This window comes from Gallinula chloropus (assembly GCF_964237585.1).
Source record: "Gallinula chloropus genome assembly, chromosome: 8".
NCBI lineage: Eukaryota > Metazoa > Chordata > Aves > Gruiformes > Rallidae > Gallinula > Gallinula chloropus.
This window is the reverse complement of record NC_140093.1, coordinates 3,998,783-4,020,066: the sequence shown is the minus strand read 5'-3', so window position 1 is coordinate 4,020,066 and position 21,284 is coordinate 3,998,783. Positions and strand designations below refer to the sequence as shown.

The 21,284-nt window shown below is 46.6% G+C and overlaps 1 protein-coding gene across 2 annotated transcripts in view; it reads left to right on the top strand.

Annotated features, from left to right (window-relative positions):
* Nucleotides 1–21,284, top strand: part of FARP2 (FERM, ARH/RhoGEF and pleckstrin domain protein 2) — a gene marked incomplete at its 3' end in the record, with an annotated part of 68,537 nt that overhangs the window by 32,563 nt on the left and 14,690 nt on the right. The window contains exons 7-14 of one of the 2 annotated variants that reach the window (XM_084267080.1): nucleotides 1,568–1,715; nucleotides 3,513–3,608; nucleotides 4,949–5,112; nucleotides 5,219–5,287; nucleotides 6,258–6,315; nucleotides 7,031–7,286; nucleotides 18,682–18,851; nucleotides 21,091–21,180. In XM_084267080.1, coding sequence (XP_084123206.1) covers nucleotides 1,568–1,715; nucleotides 3,513–3,608; nucleotides 4,949–5,112; nucleotides 5,219–5,287; nucleotides 6,258–6,315; nucleotides 7,031–7,286; nucleotides 18,682–18,851; nucleotides 21,091–21,180 — 1,051 coding nt within the window. Of the gene's footprint in view, nucleotides 1–1,567; nucleotides 1,716–3,512; nucleotides 3,609–4,948; nucleotides 5,113–5,218; nucleotides 5,288–6,257; nucleotides 6,316–7,030; nucleotides 7,290–18,672; nucleotides 18,852–21,090; nucleotides 21,181–21,284 lie in introns of both variants that reach the window. The other variant, XM_084267079.1, reaches the window with a different exon arrangement.

The window sequence follows — 21,284 nt, the reverse complement described above, 5'->3', positions numbered from 1 at the left end:
AAATCATTTCAAGGCTTGTCAAATTATCTACTTCAGGGGGGCACATATTTTGGGGTCTTGGCCCTCATGTGTCTTGGTGGTATGAGAGTTCTGCATTGCCTTCTGTGTCCTGGGCAGGAGGTGTTTCAGGCACTGCACCTCCTGCTCGCTCTCTGCTGACCAGCCTGGATGGCACAATCCGTGTCCATCCCTCCTGATGTACTGTGATCCAGTGCACTTCCCATCCTGGAGAGGAATGAGGTGGGGGGAAGGAGGAAAAGTTGGGAGGGGAGAGGCAAGAGGGGGAAAGGAAATGAAAGGGGGGGGGGAAGGAGCGGAAAGAAGAGGGAGAGGGGGGAAGGAAAGGAGAGGGAAGGGAAAGGGGGGAAGGGAAGGAAAGGAGAGGGAAGGGAAAGGGGGGAAGGGAAGGAAAGGAGAGGGAAGGGAAAGGGGGGAAGGGAAGGAAAGGAGAGGGAAGGGAAAAGGAAGGAAAGGGAAGGGAAGAAAAGGAAAGGAAAGGAAGGGAAAGAGAAGGAAAGGAAGGGAAGGGAAGAAGAGGGAAGAGGGGGAAAGAGAAGTTAAGTTACAGGACAGGGACAGTTTTGTCATACAGGAAAACAGAATGTGGGTGGTTTGATGTCAGCAAACTTGGGGAGAAGTGCACCAAGGCCGAATCTGACTGGTGCATGCCAGAGTCCATGGCAGTCTCTGTACTGCTTGCTTGGACTTTGTGCACACTCAGGAAGGAGGTGCTCCATGTGTGTACAGCTGTTTTCAAAGGAATTGCAACAGCAGATGATACTTCAAAACACATTAAAGAACCCCCTTTCTCTCTTTTCCTTGGCGAGGAGGGGAGGGAAAGTGCAGCCCCAGCCTGGGGAAATGCATTGCACCCTGTAGCACCACAAAACTAAAGCAGGGTGATGTGAACAATGCTACCATTGGGAAACAAAACTACTGTGTTGTGCAGTACCCACTGACTGTCAGAAGGGTTACACAAGGGAGGCTGTGGAGTCTCCTTCTCCAGAGAGATTCCAGCCCAGTCTGGACACCGGCCTGTGTGCCCTGTCCCAGGGAGCTGCTTTGGCAGGGGGTTGGACCCCATGGGCTCTGGAGGTCCCTTCCAGCCCCTGTGATTCTGTGATTGTATGATCTTGGGTTTGCAGTCAGTGTGGATTACAGTGTCACGTGGTAATTCTGTTGTAGTTCTTTGCAGGATTTGCTTTGTGGCTGCTGTGCTGGCTGTGCAGCTCTTTCACCTCTCCCTTTTCATCTGACTGACATTAACATGGACACAAGCAAGCAGAAGAAGGAACACTGTGGATTGAACACTTGATTTTCCCAACTTGATTCTTCCTAAGCTGAAAAAGCTCTGAGCCAGTTAATGTTTGTTTCAGTGCCTCTGCCAGTGGGGTGCATTTTAGGCACATTGTTCCTATTACAGACACTCCAGCGTGGAGTGAAACTGCCCACCTAGATGCTCTCATTCAGCACCAGAGGATAAAACTCCAGTGACTCAGCAGTGCAGGCAATATTGTGGAATCAGATTGTTCTTAAAACTTCATTTATTTCTCTCCCCCATGAACAGGGGTCAAACTCCTGCTGAATCTGACTTCCAAGTGCTTGAAATAGCTCGGAAGCTGGAGATGTATGGCATCAGGTTTCACCTGGCCTCTGACCGGGAGGGGACCAAAATCAACCTAGCTGTGTCACACATGGGTGTGCTGGTGTTCCAGGTAAGCTGGGAAGAGCAGACTGGGGTATGTGTGCCTGTCTTTCCTTGGTACATCTTGGGAGTAACTCTGATGTTAAATGTAGGTGGCTCTGATTTGAAAACCTGGCATGTTCTTGTGGTCCTGGGAATGTCACTGAAGGTACTTTAGGTGCCACCTGCCCTTAGTGGCCAGAGAAGAGCAGCAAAACCCATCAGTGACATCAAAGCAGAAGGGGTTTTGTTTCCTGTTTGAAAGTTCCATGTGTTCAGAGAAAACCATCAGGTCACTTGGTACAGCATTGCAACAGGTCTGTAAGCCTGGACTTTGGGTCAGTTTCCCTTGTTTCATTGTCCCAATGTATTTTTGCTGGGATAGCATTGCTCTTAGTTGAAAGAAGCACTGTTTGATTGGAGTTAGAATTACTACTTTTGTTGTATTAAGGAAGCCTCATCCAGTCACTTAGGCAGTTGATCTGCTGAAATGTTTCCATTTGAACACTCAAGTTCTGTTCATTTTGTGCCTCACCTGCTCTTCTGGTACTGCAGGGCACCTTCAGAGATGCATCAGTCCTGCAGCTCCTCTTGGTCCTCCTGGTCATTTCAGCCCATTTGGGTCTTTCTCTTGAAGCACCACCTTTCATCTGGTGAAGGGGTGGCAGCAGGGACAGGGAGGGGATTGTCCCTCTCTGCTCTGCCCTCGGGAGGCCCCAGCTGGAGTCCTGTGTCCAGAGCTGGGGGCCCAGGACAAGAAAGATGTGGGGCTGTTGGAGAGGGGTCAGAGGAGCCACAGAGATGCTCAAAGGGCTGGAGCAGCTCCCCTATGGAGAGAGGCTGAGGGAGCTGGGCTGGTTCAGCCTGGAGAAGAGAAGGCTGTGGGGGGACCTCACTGCAGCCTTCCAGTCCCTGAAGGGAGCAGAGAAACAGGAGGGGAATCAGCTTGTTAATGGGCATAGACTGGCAGGACAAGGGGGATGGAGTGAAGCTGAAGGAGGGGAGGTTTAAATTGGATATTAGGAGGAAGTGTTTTCCAGAGAGTGGTGAGGGGCTGGAACAGGCTGCCCAGAGAGGGGGTGGGTGCCCCATCCCTGGGGCTGTTCAGGGCCAGGTTGGATGGGGCCCTGGGCAGCCTTGTGTAGCTCCCAGCCTGGAGGTTGGTGTCCCTGCCTGTGGCAGGGGGGTTGGAGCTCTGTGATCCTTGGGGTCCCTTCCAACCGAGACCAGTCTGGGATTCTATGATCTCCCTGTGCTTATAGGGGTCAACAGGAGAATTGCTTCTGTGAGACGTTGGGAGTCAGTGATACAGGGAGGGCTGATGTGGGGCAGCAGGGTGAAGGCTAGCCTGGTTTTAGCCAAACAAGCAGGGTTTGTGAGCAAAGGGTTGGCAGGATCCCTTGTGTGTGTGGCAAGTACTTCTCAACTAAATGCTACTGCTGAATTAAAAAAAACATCTTGGAGGAGTGTGTCTCAGCTCTGTGCAGAGGAGGAGGAAAGTGTATTAAATAAAATGCTTATCTTGCTTGTACCATGAAATATCCTAAATATTGATGGGGCTGTGAAACGTTCCATTCCCATCTGGTTTTCTAGGTTTTCATTCAGTTTTCTAGTGCCTATACAGAGACAGACACTGCATGCTTGCAGTTATCCCTGTGCTGAAAGATACAACTGTTTAGAGGCAGTTAAGGAGTTAAAATCCATCAGAATGTGTTGGGGGAGTGTGTGGGGTGTGTATGATGTGTCTCTGTACCTGCCACAGAAATTTGTTTGCTGCTCTTACCTCTGCAGCTTTTGCCAACTTGTAACTGTTCTCATTTTAATTCAGGGTAACACCAAAATCAATACCTTCAACTGGTCAAAGGTCCGTAAACTCAGCTTCAAGAGGAAAAGGTTTCTTATTAAACTTCACCCAGAGGTCTGTGTAAGTTTTACAGTAACAGTGGGCTGGTCAGTGTTGAACAAAAAATTGTGTATTTCTTTTTATTATGAAGAATTCTAGAGTTTCATGCAACAGCTTCACTGGGGTGGGCTTGGCTTCATCATTCAAGTAAAAATCTTTCTTTTCTCACTTCCATGTCTATTGTCTTAGGTTTTTGTTTCATATGTCAGCCTCAGCTCATCCTTAATGTAGGCACATGGGTGTAAAAGATAGAAAACCAAAAAGTACCAAGTACCTGGTGCATCCTGGCTCAGTGCTTTTGCTCCAAACAAGTTATATTAAATATTTCCCTGGGGTAGAAATGAAGGTTAACACTCCTGAGCTCTGAGCCATCATTGTCAAAAGGAACTAAGGGAACTGAAGCACTGAAGCAGCAGGTCTGTTGGTCAGGTAGAGGCGTGTTGGGGAGTGCTTTTGGCTGGAGCTCTTTAAAAGCTTCTGCAAGCAGGGCTGGCTCTCTGTGTCTCTTGCCTCCAGGACCTGGGGAGATACATGCAGCTCAAGTGAAGAACCTGGTTGAGAGCCTCTTGATTCAAATGACAATAACCCATTAGGCCTGAGGAAAGAAGAGCTGGCTGTGATTACATTGTTGGAGCTTAATTTTAAGGACCATGTGCTCACCCTTGCTACAGCCTTATCTTTTCTGCCTCTGTAGCAGAAGTATTAGTTTTCATGCTTGGCTGATTTACAGTAGATTGTATTTGATTGCAGATATCAAAGATGATGTTGCTTTCCTGCTGGATGACTACATTATGTTTGATATAGGGTTGTATTAAAACAAGGGGGGGGAAATGTTTGGACCTGCTGTAGTTCTGTGCATGAAGGAACCTGAAGCAGGACATGCTGTGTGCATATGTAATAATGGCTCACAAAGAGACCTCAGACATTTCATGTAGTAGCTGTACACTGACAGGCACAGTGTTTTCCAGGCTTGTCTAAATCTCAAAGACAGACAAGCATCAGAACATAAAAAGAAAAAGTTTTTTGAAGTTGCTACTATTTCACTTAAATACTTTCAATTTCTTTCACAGCCTGACTTTATGATCCCTGTTTCTTAAGGTGGATTATGAGTTTCTAAAGTCAAGTGCATTTTAAACTTTGTTACAGTTTCAACGTTAACAAATACTTATGGGAGCTATTAAATTATTTATTATTAAATTATGCATTCAGAATCAGTTCTGCTGCTTTATGGCAGCTGAGAAGTGACTTGGCAAAACACTGCACCTCACTGGAGTGAGCACCTATTTGTAGTCAGCACCTATTTGTACTCTCTCCTCTGTTGCTGTTTTACACACTACTTAGCTTTTCTGTTTTGTTCCCAGGGCCCATATCAAGATACTTTGGAGTTTCTTTTGGGAAGTAGGGATGAGTGTAAAAACTTCTGGAAAATCTGTGTTGAATATCACACCTTCTTTAGGCTCTTTGATCAACCAAAGCCAAAGGCTAAAGCCATGTTTTTCAGCAGAGGGTCGTCATTCAGATACAGGTAGGGAGAAACAGAAGAGAGATGAAAAGGAAAAAGGATGCTAAAGTCATTCCAGCTGTCACTCTCATCCACCCTGCTCATACCTTTCACTCTTGTGGGTTCACAGCGGCCGAACACAGAAGCAGCTTGTGGATTACATTAAGGACAGTGGGATGAAGAAAACACCCTATGAAAGGTAAGTACACATACTTGTGTAAGGTGAAATGTAGCTCAGGCATTCACAGTGCCCTCTAGTTCCAAAATTGCCCTGTTTCTAAATGCTCTTTGGAGGCACAGTCGTTTGCTGACTTCTCACTTCGTGAGGTCTGCCTCAACTAAATTAGAAAAGGTTGTAATTCTGAGTGATGTAAAGAAGCTTAGGAAGGTTTTGGTATTGCATCTCAGTGTCCATGGACAATGTCTGATTGAACCCTCAGCCCATTTCAGAGGTTCACTGAAATTAGGGAGGAGGTGTCTGTGTCACTGTAGCTATGCAAGCAGCACAGCACATCATAAAGCTTGGGGTCTGCCAGCCTGGAACTGTCCCCTTAAATACTCATTCATTTCTAAACATATAAATAATTAATGTGTGTTTTCATTATAAAATTCTCATTGGCTATGAAACCCTCCTGTCTACATTTGGGAAACTATTTGTAGCCTTTCATTGTAAAGATCATAGGAACTCAGTAAGAATTCTAAGAACTTTGCATTAATCTCCCATTATAAGTGTCTCTGAAGTCTTAGACTCCAGTTGAGCTCCTTTTCTGTATTAAAAAGATGATTTTCTTGTAAATTATTGACGTAGAATGTATCTAACCACAAGTGTGATGCAGGATACCACTTTTTGGGGTGTAATACATAGAACTGTATATACCATATATTACATGGGTGACTGAATTGTTAAGTTGTTTGTACAACTGTTACAGATGAACAACTCCTGGGTTTGAAGCCATTCATTTGTCCATGTTTATACTGATGACAGAGAAGTTAAACTAGGTGTGCTATTTAGTCTAGTCTTCTGCCCCAAGTTGCTCCCAAGTTCTCCTTCAGTGGGATTGAACGATCTGGATCTGGAGATGTTTCTCTTGGCTGCCAGAATGGGAGTAGCTGAGAGGGGCAGGCTGATTGGTGCCTTGGAAAGTCACCGTCCGCTCTCTGTTCTGCAGGAGGCACAGCAAAGCCAGAGCGTCCACTCGCACCCCAAACACCGACGTGCCAAAACAGGTCAGTGCTGCAGCTCTCTGGGGGCTGCAGGGTGGGAAGCTGACAGCCAGCTTCCCTAGCTTGACAGCAGAGGAGAGGTGATCCGTGCAGACTGTTTGTCTGGGGTTGCTTGCACTGTTTGAGCTTTGTTCTGGGTGCACAGGTTGTCTTCTGTTTGGGAGTGGTGTCAGTTTTGATAGTTGTAGCCGATGGAGTCTAGAGTGAGTAATGTTCTTCCTTTTCAGAATTCAGCTTGACTGAAAGGATCTTGTCATATGTTCTAGTATCTTAGTTCACGGGATTAATTTATTTAGGTACCATCTAATTGCTAGTCTGGAGTTCATTGTACAGACTCCTTTACAATCAGTGTCAAGAAACAGATGTTTCACTGAATGCTCTCACTTTCCATGTGAGAGGTTAAGGAAGCATCACAGGATTTTGCTGTCTGTGTTCTGTGTTACTTTGCCTTCTGGGTGCTCTTTCAGTAGAGGCTATAAAATACCTGGATTTAACTTTCCATGTAGTTACCAGAATTCAGGAAAAATGCTCTTGCCTCTCACTGGGGATGTGGTCCCTGTTTCTGTGTGCAGTGTTTTGTTTGCTCTCACTTGAGCTCTTTTGAAGCATGTATTCCTTCTGCACCAGGAACTGGATGGTGCATTTGTGTTTATGTATTATAAAAATCTTTTTCTCTCTTGTGTTTCTACTTCTTTTTTTTTTTTTTCTCCCCTCTTAGAATGTCCTATTCCCTGAGGGCTTGAGAACCCCAGGGTCTCCTGCCTCAGCAGCTGCCCTCTTCCGCTCAGCGCACTCATCAGCCACTCCTGCTCCTGTCCTGCCACTCTTTGCAGAACTCAGCCCTTCCTCTTTGGACCCCCGAGCGCCATACACAAGGATTCCAGAAAAAACCACTGTGGCACCAGCAGAAGAAGCAGCAGGGAGGAAAGAGATGCAGCAGCCCGGATCTCCTGTGCTCCAAGGTGTTGGGTTTGGTAGTGTTGCAGGGAACTGTAACACTGCTTGTCCTGTTGTGCAGAGTGCTTGTGGTTTAGATCTAGACCTAGAGAAGCGGAGTGAAGAGGGCAGGGTTGCTGTTTGTAAAAATGACAATGATGAGGATGACTTTACCACAGGTGTGTTTGTTGCTGAACAAGAGCATCAGCACAGCAGTCGGGGTGCCCCGCTTTTCACATTGACAAATCCACAGTTGCAGGTATCAGAGGAATTTATTGATGATGACCCAGCAGAAATGTCCTTTTTTGCTGGGGGCTCTGAGGCCTTTTCCTACCTGTACAGTGGTTTAGAGTTAAAGGGCTCTGAGTTTTCCAAGCGTGTGCCAGAGTCTCCTGGCTTAACTGCAGAAGCCCTTCAGCAAAACACAGCCTCTCCTCAGTCAAGCCCTGACAGGTACTCGACCGAAGCGGTCGATATGAATATGGAAGAAGGGTTTGAGTTTGAAGAGGAGAGTGACTTCAATGGCAATGAGAGACCCTCGGATACCACGGAGCTGTTCGAGGTGAAGGCCCAGGCCAGCAGGATGCAAAGCCTCCTGAGCCCCTCTGAAACCAGCTCGCTCATCAACAACCGCTCCGAGAGCAGCTCCCTCAACAACCTGCCGCTCAACGGTACGTCCTCCTTGCACACCTACGGCTCTGCCAACCACTCTGAGGCCAGCTCCATGCTCAACTTCCCTGCCTACTCGGTCCGTTCCGAGTCCAGCTCAGCCTTTCAGTTCACAGACATTATTGACCAGCTGGAGCAGCTCAGCTATCCTCCCACCACCACGGAGGACTCCAGCAGCCCAGACACGGACTCCTGGGACTCTGAAACTGCTGCTTCCCTGGATGTAAACCTGTTCTTTAGTAACCCTTTTGCTCAAGCTGACAGTGAGACCTTTGCTTTTGACTTTCAAAATAATTTAAAGAATCTCACTCAAGAAGACTGGACAGAGAAGGCACGTGTTGACTGAGTCTTGATTTCCTCTTATTCTTTTGGTGATCAATCCCTCTTCAGGCTAAGAAGTCAGAAGGGTGTGATGGCAGTCACTTTAAGCAAGAAAACTCTAATCCAGTGGCTGGATTTTAAAATCACATCGTGTAGTTGATTTAATTTTTTTCATGTACCTCTTCAGTTTCCCTCAGAGCTTCAGTGCTGCATTAGATGCATCATGCCACATCCAGAATGTGCTAGAACAGGCTACGATGTTCAAAAAGCTCAACACTTGGGGAAAAACCACTGAGCTAAGCCTCATTCATCAGCTGGCTCATGCAGACAACACAAATTACAGTATATTGAAGGATTTCTTTGGCTATAAACATACCTGGAAGAGTCTGATAAGTGTGCAAACCCGAATGCAGCAGTCACTTTTGCACACACTTGTTCACAAGCATCCACTAAATGAAATTAGCTGTCTTCCTGCACTGAGAGGCCTCATTTTGAGTGGGTTTTGGTTTGTTTTGTTTCTACAGTAGAAAAAAAAATGGACAATCTTCAAATCAACTATGAAGGAAAGCTTTAAAGCATCAACCTGTGCAGCATGTCTGTGGTATACTTTGAAGAATAACTTACCTACGTGGTAGTTTGGAAGGGGCAGTCTTCCAAATCAAAGCCAAAACTTCATGTGAAGACAATCATGGTGGTTTTCTGACTCCAGTTGTGCCTTCAGCAGTCCAGCAATCAACAAGTGCCCTTCTGCTCTGCTGCAGCAGTTTGGAGAGAAACTGTAAAAGCACTTAATCCCCATTGCATCTTGTTTCAGCTTTTTCTTTATTTCATAGCTCTGTGTAGCAGTGCTTTCAAATGAATTCACTGAAGTGGCCCTTGCCTGGGGAGGACAGGTGCTGCTCAGCCTGGTGATAGCATTAACTTTCTCTTTAAAATGCAAGCTGGGTTCAGAAAAGTACCTTAACTTGTCTCTGAGATTGAGATGTTGGGAGGAGTGAATGCTGTAGGCTACAGCCAGAGCTTTACTGCTTTTACATATTTTTTTTAGTCAGGTGACTTTGGAGTGGGGCTTCATCTGCCAGCTTGAAAGTGTAATTGAAAAGCCAGTTACTCAGCTGGGCACAGGTAATTCAGCAACGTTCATCGAGGTGAAACAGTTGTGAAATGTCTTTCCTGTCTGCCAGCCTAAGAGGGGGGGTGAAATCCTTCTGCTGTTGGGCAGAGGGAACCCCAAAAGCCAAGCTTTCAGCCCCAGCAGTGGTGCTACCAACACCTCCCAACTAACCAGCTTGCAGTTACAGGCATAACTTTATGCTCAGTGTTATTCATATCAGTTTCCTTAAATGTGGTCTTGATGTACCATTAAAAGACCATCCTTCTTTCCTCAAACATGTAAAAGTACTATCATTTATCAAAATTCTGATAACTAAAACTTCACTGGAATTCCTCTTGAACTCAAGGAGCTCAAACCTCCTTTAGTCACCCATTTCCTCTAGTTTAGCTTTTATCATGGTACAATTATCCTTCACAGCACTTGCTTTTATGTTGTAGTATCACTGGTGTTCCATGAGAAACCTGTTGCCTTTGCCAGTGGTGCAGAAAATCAAAGTACTTTTAGAACAAGAGTATTAGTTTGGACCTACAGGGATGTACAGGAGTTTGTTTGCTCTTGTTTCTAAGTGCCATACGTTGGGGCTTGAGTGGTTTTTCTTGGTTTGAGTGTGTGTTCTGGCTCTTTGATGTCATGCCTATGGAGATGATGGCCTGCAAGGGTAACATGACATTTTAAGTAGGTGTTGGAAGAGGTCTTCAGTTGTGTCCAAAGTGGGTACATTTTAATTATGTTCTTAGGCAGCTTGTCTGATCTCCTTCCCACAACTAACTGTATTATGTCCATTTAAAAAACAGCAGAAGACGACAGTTCTGTCTGCAGACTCTTAAGCAGTAAGAGTAGTAGGTAGTCAGGGACTATCAGGAGAGGTAAAAATTTAGAGAAAGGCTTTTAATTTCTTTGATTTTTTTTTTAAAATGAATCAGGATTAATCTCTACACATAAGGATGTCCACCTCTGTTTAGTGTTTCATGCCTCAATTGCAAGGATTCTCTCTAAATGTTAGAATTGCTTAATGTGGGAATAAATCCAACTAGGTATTTTCCAAAGATCTTGGGAAAGAGCTGCCTGTGCTTTCCATCAGCTCAGGTCTCTCCTGTGAGAAGGCTTGCCAGTGTATTTTCTTGCACCGCAGTTAGTTCAGAACTAGTTGTTGTTCTTGGGCTTTGCAAGTGTGGGGAACCTTCTACTGGCGATTGTAAATCTCAGGGATTTCCAAAAGGAAACCAAAAAGCAGTGGGAGTCTTAGTGCAGTGCCCCTTTTGTTTCCTGAAGGAATGGGATCTCAGTCCTTTAGCTGTGTGTGGAGCCACAGGTGGGGTGGTGGAAGCTTCACCCTGGGTACCGAGCTGTCCAGAGGCGTTAGTTACGGGCATCACCAGGAGTGCTGACCCCCACAGCATCCAACTCCTTGGAGTTTGGGATGCTTCCCCAAAGACAATGCTGGTGGGTGCCTGACCAGCTGATAGCCCTTGCTGGGACTGCAGCCACGCTGTATTTGCAGGTTGTGAGTGTGCAGTGCTGTTGCCCCTGGCTCTGCCTGTGCCTCTGCTGCCTGCTGGTTTTCTCTTTGCTGGGACTAATTGATAGCTGTCGTGCTATGGTTCTGGGCTTTCTGTAGAAGCTATATCACTTCTGAGGATGTAGTTGCATGCTTGGCTCTGTTGTTTTGTTCCTTGTTTCCCTGATAGGCACAAAAGAGGAGGAAAATTTAGTTTGTTAAATGGAATTTTTATTATAGGAAGAAAGCTGTGAGAGAATGTTCTTCATCGTTTCCTCCAGAGTGGGAAGTTCAGGTTTGCTTTCCAGTAGAGATGGAGAGAACAGCAGCCTGCCTTCAAGGGAACAGGGTGGCTCAGTGCTGTGCAGTGAATCAAGCACCAGTTGTGATCTATTTTGGTGCATTAAAGCCATGTCAGGTATCTTTGCTTCCCTAGCTGTGTCCTGAGCTGGCAGGAGAAGGTGAGAGAAGGAAAGGCTGTGCTCTGTCTGTATTGTTTGTCTTTGGGGAGCGTAGGGGAAGTGGTGAACTTCAGTGCAGGGTACTTATGTCCCAAGCACCAGCAATGCTGCTAAGCTTTTGGTGTTACTCCAAGCAGTGTGTTTTCTTTTTACATCATTGATACTCTAAAAATTAGTTCCTGGTACCAATTTTTGGTTGGTTGGTTGGGTTTTTTTCCCCTGAGCTCACAAGTTTTCTCTTCCAGAAGGTGAGTAGTGAGCTGGCAGGCCTGAATTGCTGCCAACCACCTAACCAAGAAAGCTGGGACTCTGGCAGACCCTGAGCAGCCAAGCTGCCATGGTAATTGCATGACATGCAAAAGGGGGGAGACATTGCATAGGAAAATCAGGAGGTCTTTGTCAAGTATCCCATGGTGCAGGCTCGCCATGAGAAGGCAGCACTTGAGGGGGTGTGGTAGGAGCGGAGGAAAGCCTAGGTACCAACCTTGTCCATGGCAAGTGAGTGGTGGTCCTCTGCTCCCCCTGAGGGTCGCTTCTCTAGGTGTGTTTTTTCACATTTGCTTTTTGCCCCCATCCATGGGAGGCTGGGGGTGTGTCACACATAGGTACTTGTATTTCTAGTTGATGTTTTCAGCGCTGTGTTGTTCCGGTACGGAAAGGCACTGGGGGTTCCACATGTGTCCTGTGGGAGCTCAGTTAAAGGGGGTGTGCTGGAGCCATTGCTCCTGCTCCTTGGGGAAGCAAGGCTGTTTGCCATCCTTCTGCTTCTCACAGTGACCTTGTAGATAGGTTGTCAGGGTTTGTGGCTGTTCAGAACGAGTTAGACCGACAGGTTTAGCTCTCCTGTGGTACTCAACTCGCACACTGCGGAGTGACCAAAAGCCATTGGGAAGTCTGTGCCTTGAATAACCTGCACTGCTGGCCCTGCATGTGTATACTTGCAACCATTCCACACTTAACCACCTTTATTAAAGGAAAGCACTATGTCAGACTGTTTTCCATCTTCATTTATGCAGTTAGTGGAACTCTGAATTTGCACAAAGCACAGGTCACAGAGTATTCTCTGACCTATCTGCTGCCTGGTTAAACGTTGGTAAACTTTACTAGCCTGAGTTATCTATCATGTGTAGCCTTTGTAATTTTCAAGTACTCCTTCATTAGCAAAATGATACATGCTGTATATTTCCCAGGGTTTATCTTATCTTAGGGTGGAATAGGGTGATATATCGCTCTGCTCTCAACTTTAATTTCCAGTGAATTTCAGAGCTGCTGGATGATACCAAGTACCAATCTCCTCTGTCCTGTGTATATTTGTATCGTGGTCGTAGGTGATCTTATGGGGTCTCCTCTTTGGTTTTGTGTTGGTTTTTCTGGGTTTTGTTGGGGTTTGGGTTTTTTTTTCAGTGGGGGTAGTCTTTGTTTAGCTGCAAATCGTTATCGATAAGGGTAAGATTTTTGTGGACACGCTAATAAAAGTCACAAATTTTCTGCTTCTTGGTGCAAACCTGTCGGTAAGTCATTCCCATTATTGTCATTTTGCAAAAAGCTCCAAGCCATAATTGTGGATTGAACAAATGAGTATGCAGAACAGTTTCCATTGCAGTCCTTCAGCTGTCATCACTTGTTGCTTTTAGTAGATCTTACATCACACTGGTCACAAATGCTGTGTGTATACAGTATGTATATACAGATACACTCAGTATGGCAGTGGGGAGGCTTCAGACTTCCAAACATGGCATCATAAAATCCACTTCACTTACGATCTGCTCGCGGGTTACTGTAGGATTCCTCCACTGGGTGAGCTGGAACTTTGCAGGTTTCAAGCTTAAAATCATGATGAATTGAATGTGGTTGGTGGGGAAGGCATCGCTCTCCATGTTTCCAAAGCCCCAGCACGGGTGGCAGCTGAGAGTGCAGCTGGTGACAGCCCCAGGATGGGTAAGGAACCAGAGGTGCCCGCTGACCCATTCCCATGGGGACACACATGCCTTGGCTAGAGTGACTCCCCAGGGAAATAGGTGCTACTCTTTCTGGGAAAGCATTGCCTTAAAATACCAACAGAGGACTGGAACTTCTTAACTGATCTCTTGAACTTTTTAATCTTTTATACAGTGAATGTTTCCTTGAATTACACTTTGGGATTTTTAATACCTTTGTGTCTGTTCAGATTGCTGGTTATGAACCTACAGTTTTGTACTAATTCATAATTTTAATTGTTTATGCAATAAAGTAAGGAAAACTTTGATACAAATGACAACATGGGCTTTTTAGCTTTATTTTTTTTTTGTTACCCTTCTGTTTCAAATAGAATAAATACTTGTTCTCCTAGCCAAGGCATCTTAGAGTTTTATTACCATGCTTGTCCAGGCAGTTTTCCTCCCATACCCCTTTGTTGAAAGCAGGGGTGGTGAAATACCAGTGTGTGGCTTTCAAATGACTGTTTTGTGCAAAACTTCCCCTTGGGATACAAACAGGACTAAACATCCAGTTTTCCTTAGAAGAATTACACTTATTGTGGGGACGTTTTACTTTCAACTGGGTGCCTGGGAACTCTCTGCTGTGTGTTTGGTTTGACTGGCAGCCTGTCCCCTTAATTGCAGACTTAGGGTATGGTGGCAATTGCATGTTATCTAGGCTGAACATTCTCCTTCAGGAGTCTTGACCAGTGTGTGTTTGCTGAGTTGTAAAGCAGTGAAAGCACCCACTGCAAGAGAATGGCGCTCTTCAGGAAGGAGGAATTCTTGGATGGTTTTGATGTTCACTATTGATATAATGAATTATTGACTTCCTTTGGAATATAGCACCATGTATCATTTTATTGCAGTGGTTAAATGGGATTAACTTTGCTTGATTTGGTGCAAAGTTAAGCCAGTTTTGCAGAGGCTGAAGGAAAACATACACCTGATGTAAGGAAGCAATTCAGAGCCCTGAGCATTTCTCTCAGCAGCACTGCAAGCAGAGGGTTAGTGCACAGCTGTGGCTTGAGCACTGGCAGACTTAGGCTCTCCTTGCATCACAAAGAGGTTTGTGTTTCACCCTGTGACAGGATCAAAGCTTCCACACCTTGCAGTCTGCAACAACAGACCCACGGGCTTCCTACAAATTCCAGTACAACAGAGAGGTGTTAAAGCAAGTAATAGCTAATAGTAATAACTAATAATGAAAAAGAGAGTTACATCTTTCCAGGGCATCAGCTGGGGAAGGTGTTCCCTTCTGACAGGGAGTTGAATTGTGAACTTTGAACCTGGTGCAGCTTTTAGCACATCCAGTAATGTTCTGTGTTACTGGGATGCTGCCTGTGTTGTCTGTCTTAGACTCGAGTGCTTAAACCAACCCAAAAGCTTTGCAGAACCAGTACTTACTTCTTACTTTTATCAGGCTTTGCACTCAAGTCTGGCTTTATGGAGCTGGAATTTCAATTGAAGAATGGAAACACCCTCTGAAAAATAACTGAGAAGTGATGCCAAAGGCTTATCTTGCTATCAAGCTTGTTATCCTAGTGTGAGCCAAATTAAGCCTGCTGCTTCTTAAAAAGCCAGTTTGTGTAGTTCATAGCTGTGAAGGTGTTGCATGCTGACAAGGGGATGGGGGGGGAGGCAGAAGGTTTTTCTGAGTGCCAGCTCACATGCCTCTTGAAGGCACACAGGAAGAGCAGAGGGTGGGGTTTAGCATCCCAGTTCTCCAGAGCCACTTTTAAAATGAAAAGCTGAGATTCAAACTGAGATACACAATTTGAAGTTTGCTTCTCCCCCTCTGATTCCTTTTTGTGGGAGTTCAAAGGCATGAAATAAATATCCTCTCCCTTAACTCTTCTATAAATACGCTTCAATCCAGAAAAGTAATATATATGGATATATTCTAGTAGCTTATTAAAGTAAAAGCATCACATGACTGATGGAAAAACTTAGAGGCTCCTGATGGTTCAAGTGATAAAATTTAGGGTTAAGAAACTAATCAAGCAGGTTGCTCTCCTCTTACTCTTTTAATTTTTTTTTCTTTTTGCAGAAAATAGTTGTCATCTTTTTCCTCTGAAGTTTTACTTGGGAGGGTGATTTTTCTCTCTTGTGTTTCCTGCTGCCATCCCTAATGTGGGACCACAACTGGTTTGTGTTAATGTAGGGAATTTCAAGGCAGGCTTTGAGCCTGGCTGCTGTGTGCTTTCTCCCTTTCTCTCCCTGGCATTGCTGACTGACATCAGGTGATAGCTTTCCAAAATGTTCCTTTGCTGCAGTTCCTACAGGGTAAAGAAGTGTATTTGCTGTGAAATGCCTGGCATGTTAGAGAAGTTCTCTGCTCTGTTACTGTTAGCAAAGCAAATAAGGATTGGAGTGTGGGTATGGGACACTAAACAGGTATTATGGCAGGGAAAACAAACAACCCAGTTGTAGGTTAACTGTAATAATGTCAGTGAGAGAGGTGGGATTCATGTGCTCTTGAATAAAATACAAGGTAAGGTGATGGTTATGGCAGAGGGCTTCTGGGCTGTCCTGTAGTCCCATAACGAGCTTCTCCTGACTGGTTTTGTGTATCTACCCAGCTTTCCTCTGCAAATTCAAACCTTCACATCTGTATACACTGAGGAAGCTCTCAGTATAAAGCAGAGTGGGTAAACATTTGTATTAAGTCATAGTTTTATATATTAGGTAGAGGCTTCCCCACTTTTATACCTGGAGAAAGGAGGAGGCAGCACAAACACCAATAAAACAGCCTGACAGCGTCGTACAGAGCCTGTGAACGATCAGCCAGTGTCCTGGCTGAACTCCATGGCTGTATCCATGCAGATTACAGTGCTTTGACAGTGTTCTGCCATTCCTCTTGATGCTTTTTGTTTCCCCCAACTGTATGCATGCTGGTGTGTTGATGGAGCTGTGGGTTGGTTTGCTTACGGGCGCGTGGTTGGAACTCCATAGTGTAATTCACTGTGAAGTCATTAGTGTTCTCAGGATTGCTGAGGGTGTGGAATATCACACTGAACTTCCACATCTTCTGATGTTGCATTAAGTGCCTTTGCATGTGACGTGGAAGCAGGAATTTGCCGGGCCCAGCGTGCAGTGGTGTCTGTGAGGGTCTGGTTTACATCGTTGGACACCTATGTCAAGGCATGGAAACCCTGACTCCTGCTTACAGCGAGCCTCACACCTTGCTTGGGCTGTTTGCCTTGGGACTTGCATGTAGAGAAAGGATTTATCCTTTGTGCAGAACGCTGAGACATGGAACCATCACTCTGATCACACAGTCCCTTGTCACATACCTGGGGGATGCTGCTGCCTGCAGGGTGAAGATGACCTCGGTGCCCCAAGGTTTGACTTTGGAGGAAATCACTTGCATGTCTTGATCTTCACACCAGAATTTCTACCTCATCAGGAGTTTTACACGTTGAGGAGCTGTGGACAGCAGTAACTCTTGCTCCAACTGTTAACATGGATTCTTCCTGTACCGTCCTTCACTGGGAGAACAGGGAATCGCTGTGCACCGTACCAGCTGGACTGGGAGCTCCCCTGTGCTGACCAGGTGGAGAAGTACTGGTGGAGTACCAGCATCAACAGCTCAGTGCATGCTTGTGTCACCATCTGCCAAGATGCTGAGTTTGTGCTGTTTAACTGAGCATTAGCAAAGACACTGAACAGCCACATTTTGGAAGCTGACCCTCAGAAAGCCCCTCTGCAGTTTGCTGTGGAAGCTGGAAAGTTCTGGCTGTAAGATCTCCTTCCTGAGCTCCCTACTGCCGTCATCCCAGGGGTGTGCCAGCTGGTGACACCCTGTCCCCTGGCTGTGGGTGTGCAGGGGAAGGGTGCCCCCTCTCCCAAGGAAGCTTGTGCAGCTGTTGCTTAGCCCCCTCCGAGGCCGGGGGTGAGGGGCAGCCCTGTGCTTTGGCACTGTGGGTTCTGCTCATTGTTTTGGGCTTCTCCAGGAGCTGGACCTGCCTCTCATTTTTCATAAACCACTCTGGCTTCTGGCAAGGGGCTTCTTGTCCAATAGAGACATTCGAAGGGCATTTAATGGACCGTGTCTGGACATCGCCTTAAATCCCAAGGCCTTAAAGAGGCTCCTCACCCCTGTAAGCTTGGGGCTTGTTTGTTTTCCAGCTGTTGCTTCTTGTAAAAGCCAACTTACAAAAAAAAAAACCCTCCTGGCCCCTTGGAGGTGAAACAAATGCCAGAGGGGTGTTGTTTCCCTGTGCTAACAGGAGGATGAGGAAACGCTGGGGCAGCAACAGACCTCAGCTCCGCGGTGCCTGCGCTGGGCGAGCGTATTAATAGTTAACTCCGCAGCCTGGACGGTCTGAATCTCTTCCAGGTGACTGAGTGCAGCACTGTTTAGCTTCCTGCATTTGTCAATGTGAAAAACAGGCTCTTGGGCTCCCTCGCTGTTGTCCCGGGGCCGGGTGCCTCGCTGTGGCTTTGCTTCCTCAACCGGGGCGCAGCAGCCAGGAGTGAATCAGGCAGCTCCCAGCTCTGCTGTTGGGGCTGGGGCTGGGTTTTTTGGGGTTTGGTTTCTATTTTTAAAGCCTTAAAATCCCAGCTGATGGGTGGAGGGTTGTGAGTGTTTGAGCAGCAGGGTGAAAGTGGTGGATAGGGAGCCTGCTCTGGCAGGGGGGTTGGACCCGATGATCTCTCGAGGTCCCTTCCAACCCCTATGATCCTGTGATTCTATTCAGGCTGTGCTGGTGCCTTATGTCTATGTCAGCAATCAAATTGTAGCATAAAAATTATAATTAGGGAAAAAAAAAAGAGAGAAAGATTGATATTTAATAATCCAAAGCCAAGCAGTGCACGTTACTCCTGCTGCAGGCAGGTTTTGCTGTGCAAGGTGATTGTGTCCATGCAACTGATACAAAACCCTGCAAAATTAGTTTTCCTTGGAGATCAGCAGGTTATCCTAACCATACACCTGTAGTAGCCAGGAATGAAACCTACTCACGATCCCTTTGTGTGAAGCAGCCTGGTTTCCTCTCCTGTTTGTCCATTTTTTTTGAGATTCCATGATTTCTCAACATGTTTTTAACAAGCTTTATCTTCTGGGGGGTTATTTTTTTGGAGTGGAGAGTAGTGGAATGGTTTGGCCTAACTTTTCCTTGGGGTGAAAAGTGATTCTTATATTTTTAAAAGGAAAAATTAAAAGCTGTGTCCTTGTTACTGCAGTATCACTGCATGTTAGGAGCCCTGTTGCTACTACACAAAATCCAGGGTCTGTGTGTGTGTGTACACACACCTTTTTGTTCTTTTACCTTCTGTTTCTTTACTCAATGTGAGATTGCAGTGATGGTTTACAGCAACAGTGGGTGATCATCTCAGATGTGCTCTCTTTGAAAGCGTTTTTCTCTTCTTTTTACTCCCATCTCTTGTTCTGTTCCCACCCAGGCCCCCCAGGAGACCACCCTCAGCTCTCATCCCTCGTGCTGAAGAGTCCCCTGGGCTCCAACCCACCGTTCCAGGTGAACTTGAATGCAGCCAGCCAGGGTTCCTCTCCTCTCCTGAGCCCTGTCCTTAGTGATGCTGGTGGTGCCAGGATAGAGGAGGATGATGAGGTGAAACGTAAGGTAAGATCATGAGGTGTCTGGGAATGTATGGCAGCAGGGGAGCGGTGGTTTGGGTGAGGGGCTGGGCTTCCTGGTGCTGACTGTGTTACGTTTTGGGGTAGAACAGACCTGTTTGGTGGTTAGTGGTGAGAGGTTTGGTCTCACTGTTGTGGCAGGAGTCCCTGCTGCCCTCTTGGGAGGGGGAATGGAGGGAGGGGAAAGCATCTCCACACCTGCTGCTGAGACTCCCTCCTGCTGTTGTAGCAGGAACCACTGCTAGGGGCCCCAGTATGGCAGGGAGCTCTGCTCAAAATCTGCCTTTCGTAGCCCAGAATGGAAACAAGGCTTCAGACTGGACTTCAGGAGGTTACTCACTGAGAGGGTGACCGGTCCCAGAACAGGCTCCCCAGGGAAGTGGTCGCAGCACCAAGCCCATTGAAGTTCAAGGAGTGTCTGGACAATGTCATATGGTTTGCTGTTAGTGCCATGAGGAGCAGAGAGTTGGACCTGGTGGTCCTTATGGTTCCCTTCCAGCTTGGCATATTGTAAGAGATGTGGCTTCCTGAAATAAGCATTTTGGGGGAAGAGTTGATACATACTTGGTGTAAAACAGTAGTGGTGAGCTTGGTGCCTTTTGTGCTGTAACTATTTTGTTAGAAGAGGAGACAACAGAGATGATCCGAGGGCTGGAGCCCCTCTGCTCTGGAACCAGGCTGGGAGAGCTGGGCTGGCTCAGCCTGGAGAAGAGAAGGCTGCTTCTGGGGAGAGCTCCAAGCCCCTTAGCATCCCCCAAAGGACTCCAGGAGAGCAGGAGAGGGGCTGGTGGCAAGGGCAGGGAGGGCCAGGCCCAAGGGAACGGCCTTCAGCTGCAGGAGGGCATCTGGAGAGGGGCTGGGAGGCAGAAATCCTTCCTGGGGATGGGGGAAAGCCCTGACACAGGGTGCCCAGAGAAGCTGGGATTGCCCCTGGGTCCCTGGCAGGGTTCAAGGCTGGGTTGGATGGGGCTTGGGGCATCTAGTCTGGTGGGAGGGTGTCCCTGCCCACGGCAGGATGTCACTGGGGGGCTCTGGGATCCCTTTCTGCCAGACCAGTCTGGGGGTCTGTGATTACTTTCAAGAAACAAAGGTGAGATTGTCTTGTAACTCAGAGGAGTTTGCTGTCAGTTACTGTCACCAGGCAAAGATTTGGCACAAAACTGCAGCGCAGCATAGCTAAGGAGGCACTAAGGCAGCAAAGCAGCAGCTTAGCAAGGAAAGTGATTAGTTCCTTAATATTAATTATGTCATTGTTAATGACCTGTGTTTCCAGGCTGACTGTTGAGGTTTGTTGCAGCTGCAGAACGTATCTTCTCACCATTCCATTCCTTTGTGCTTCCATGGCTCTTTCCTTTAAAGAACAGCCCTGGAGCAGCCATGCAGCCAACAACTGATGCAGTGTGACTTTTGTTTTTTCTTAACTAATTAATGTGACCTGGAAAGGATTTGGGTAAAAGCTGTGAGTGGAAGCAGAATGGTTTTGGGAAGGGACTGCGTGGTGGATCTGCTGCACTCAGTGTGATTAGAGAAGTGTTTCTAACCTAGAGCATCTGGAGTAAGTGTTTCTGTATCTGGGCAAAGCTCTCCCTTGTTCCCATGTCTGTGTAAAATCATTTCCAAATAGAAGCTCAGGATATTTTTGTTCAATGGGGTTGGTTTTTTTTAAGATTTAGTGCTGTCCTGGGTTGGCCTGGGGTAGGGTTAATGTTCCCCAGACCCTGGGGTGGGACACAGCCCAAACAGGGGACCCACACTCCACAAAGGGCTATGCCATACTGTATGCTGCCATGCTCAGGAGAAAAGGGGGCTGGTTGGGGAGCAGCAGCGTGACTCTGGGACTGCCCAGTTTCAGGATGGCTCTGAGCTGTCCAACTGGAGTTGTGAGGTTTGGTGAGAAACTGCATTGTGTATCACTGGTTTTATACTGGTTCTAAGTCCTGTTGTTGGTATTTCTCTCTCCCAGTGCTGTCCCAGTAACCTGTCCTTATCTGGGGAGGGGCTTGGGGTGCAGATGTGTGAGCGGCGTGTGATGTTCAGCCGGGGCTGAGCCATGACAAGTCCTTTGCAGTGAAGTCAGTGTGCTGATTAGAGAGATGCCCTGTTAGTAACCAGCTTCCCCCCTTTGCAGCCAGCAAGGGGACATGTGTGTGAGGTTTGAGCTGGTGTTTAGCCATGAGTAGAGCGTTGGGATTTGAATACCTGTTGGTTTCTCTGTGTGGTTTCAGCGCTGTCCGACAGACAAGGCGTACTTCATAGCAAAGGAGATTCTTGCCACAGAACGCACTTACTTAAAGGACCTGGAAGTCATCACAGTGGTAAGGGGGTTTAACATCAATCCTTTCCCTTTCCTTAACATGTTTGTAGTTGTTCATTTGGAAAAACTTGGAATATTTTCCAGCTGGCAGAAGGAGCATGTCCT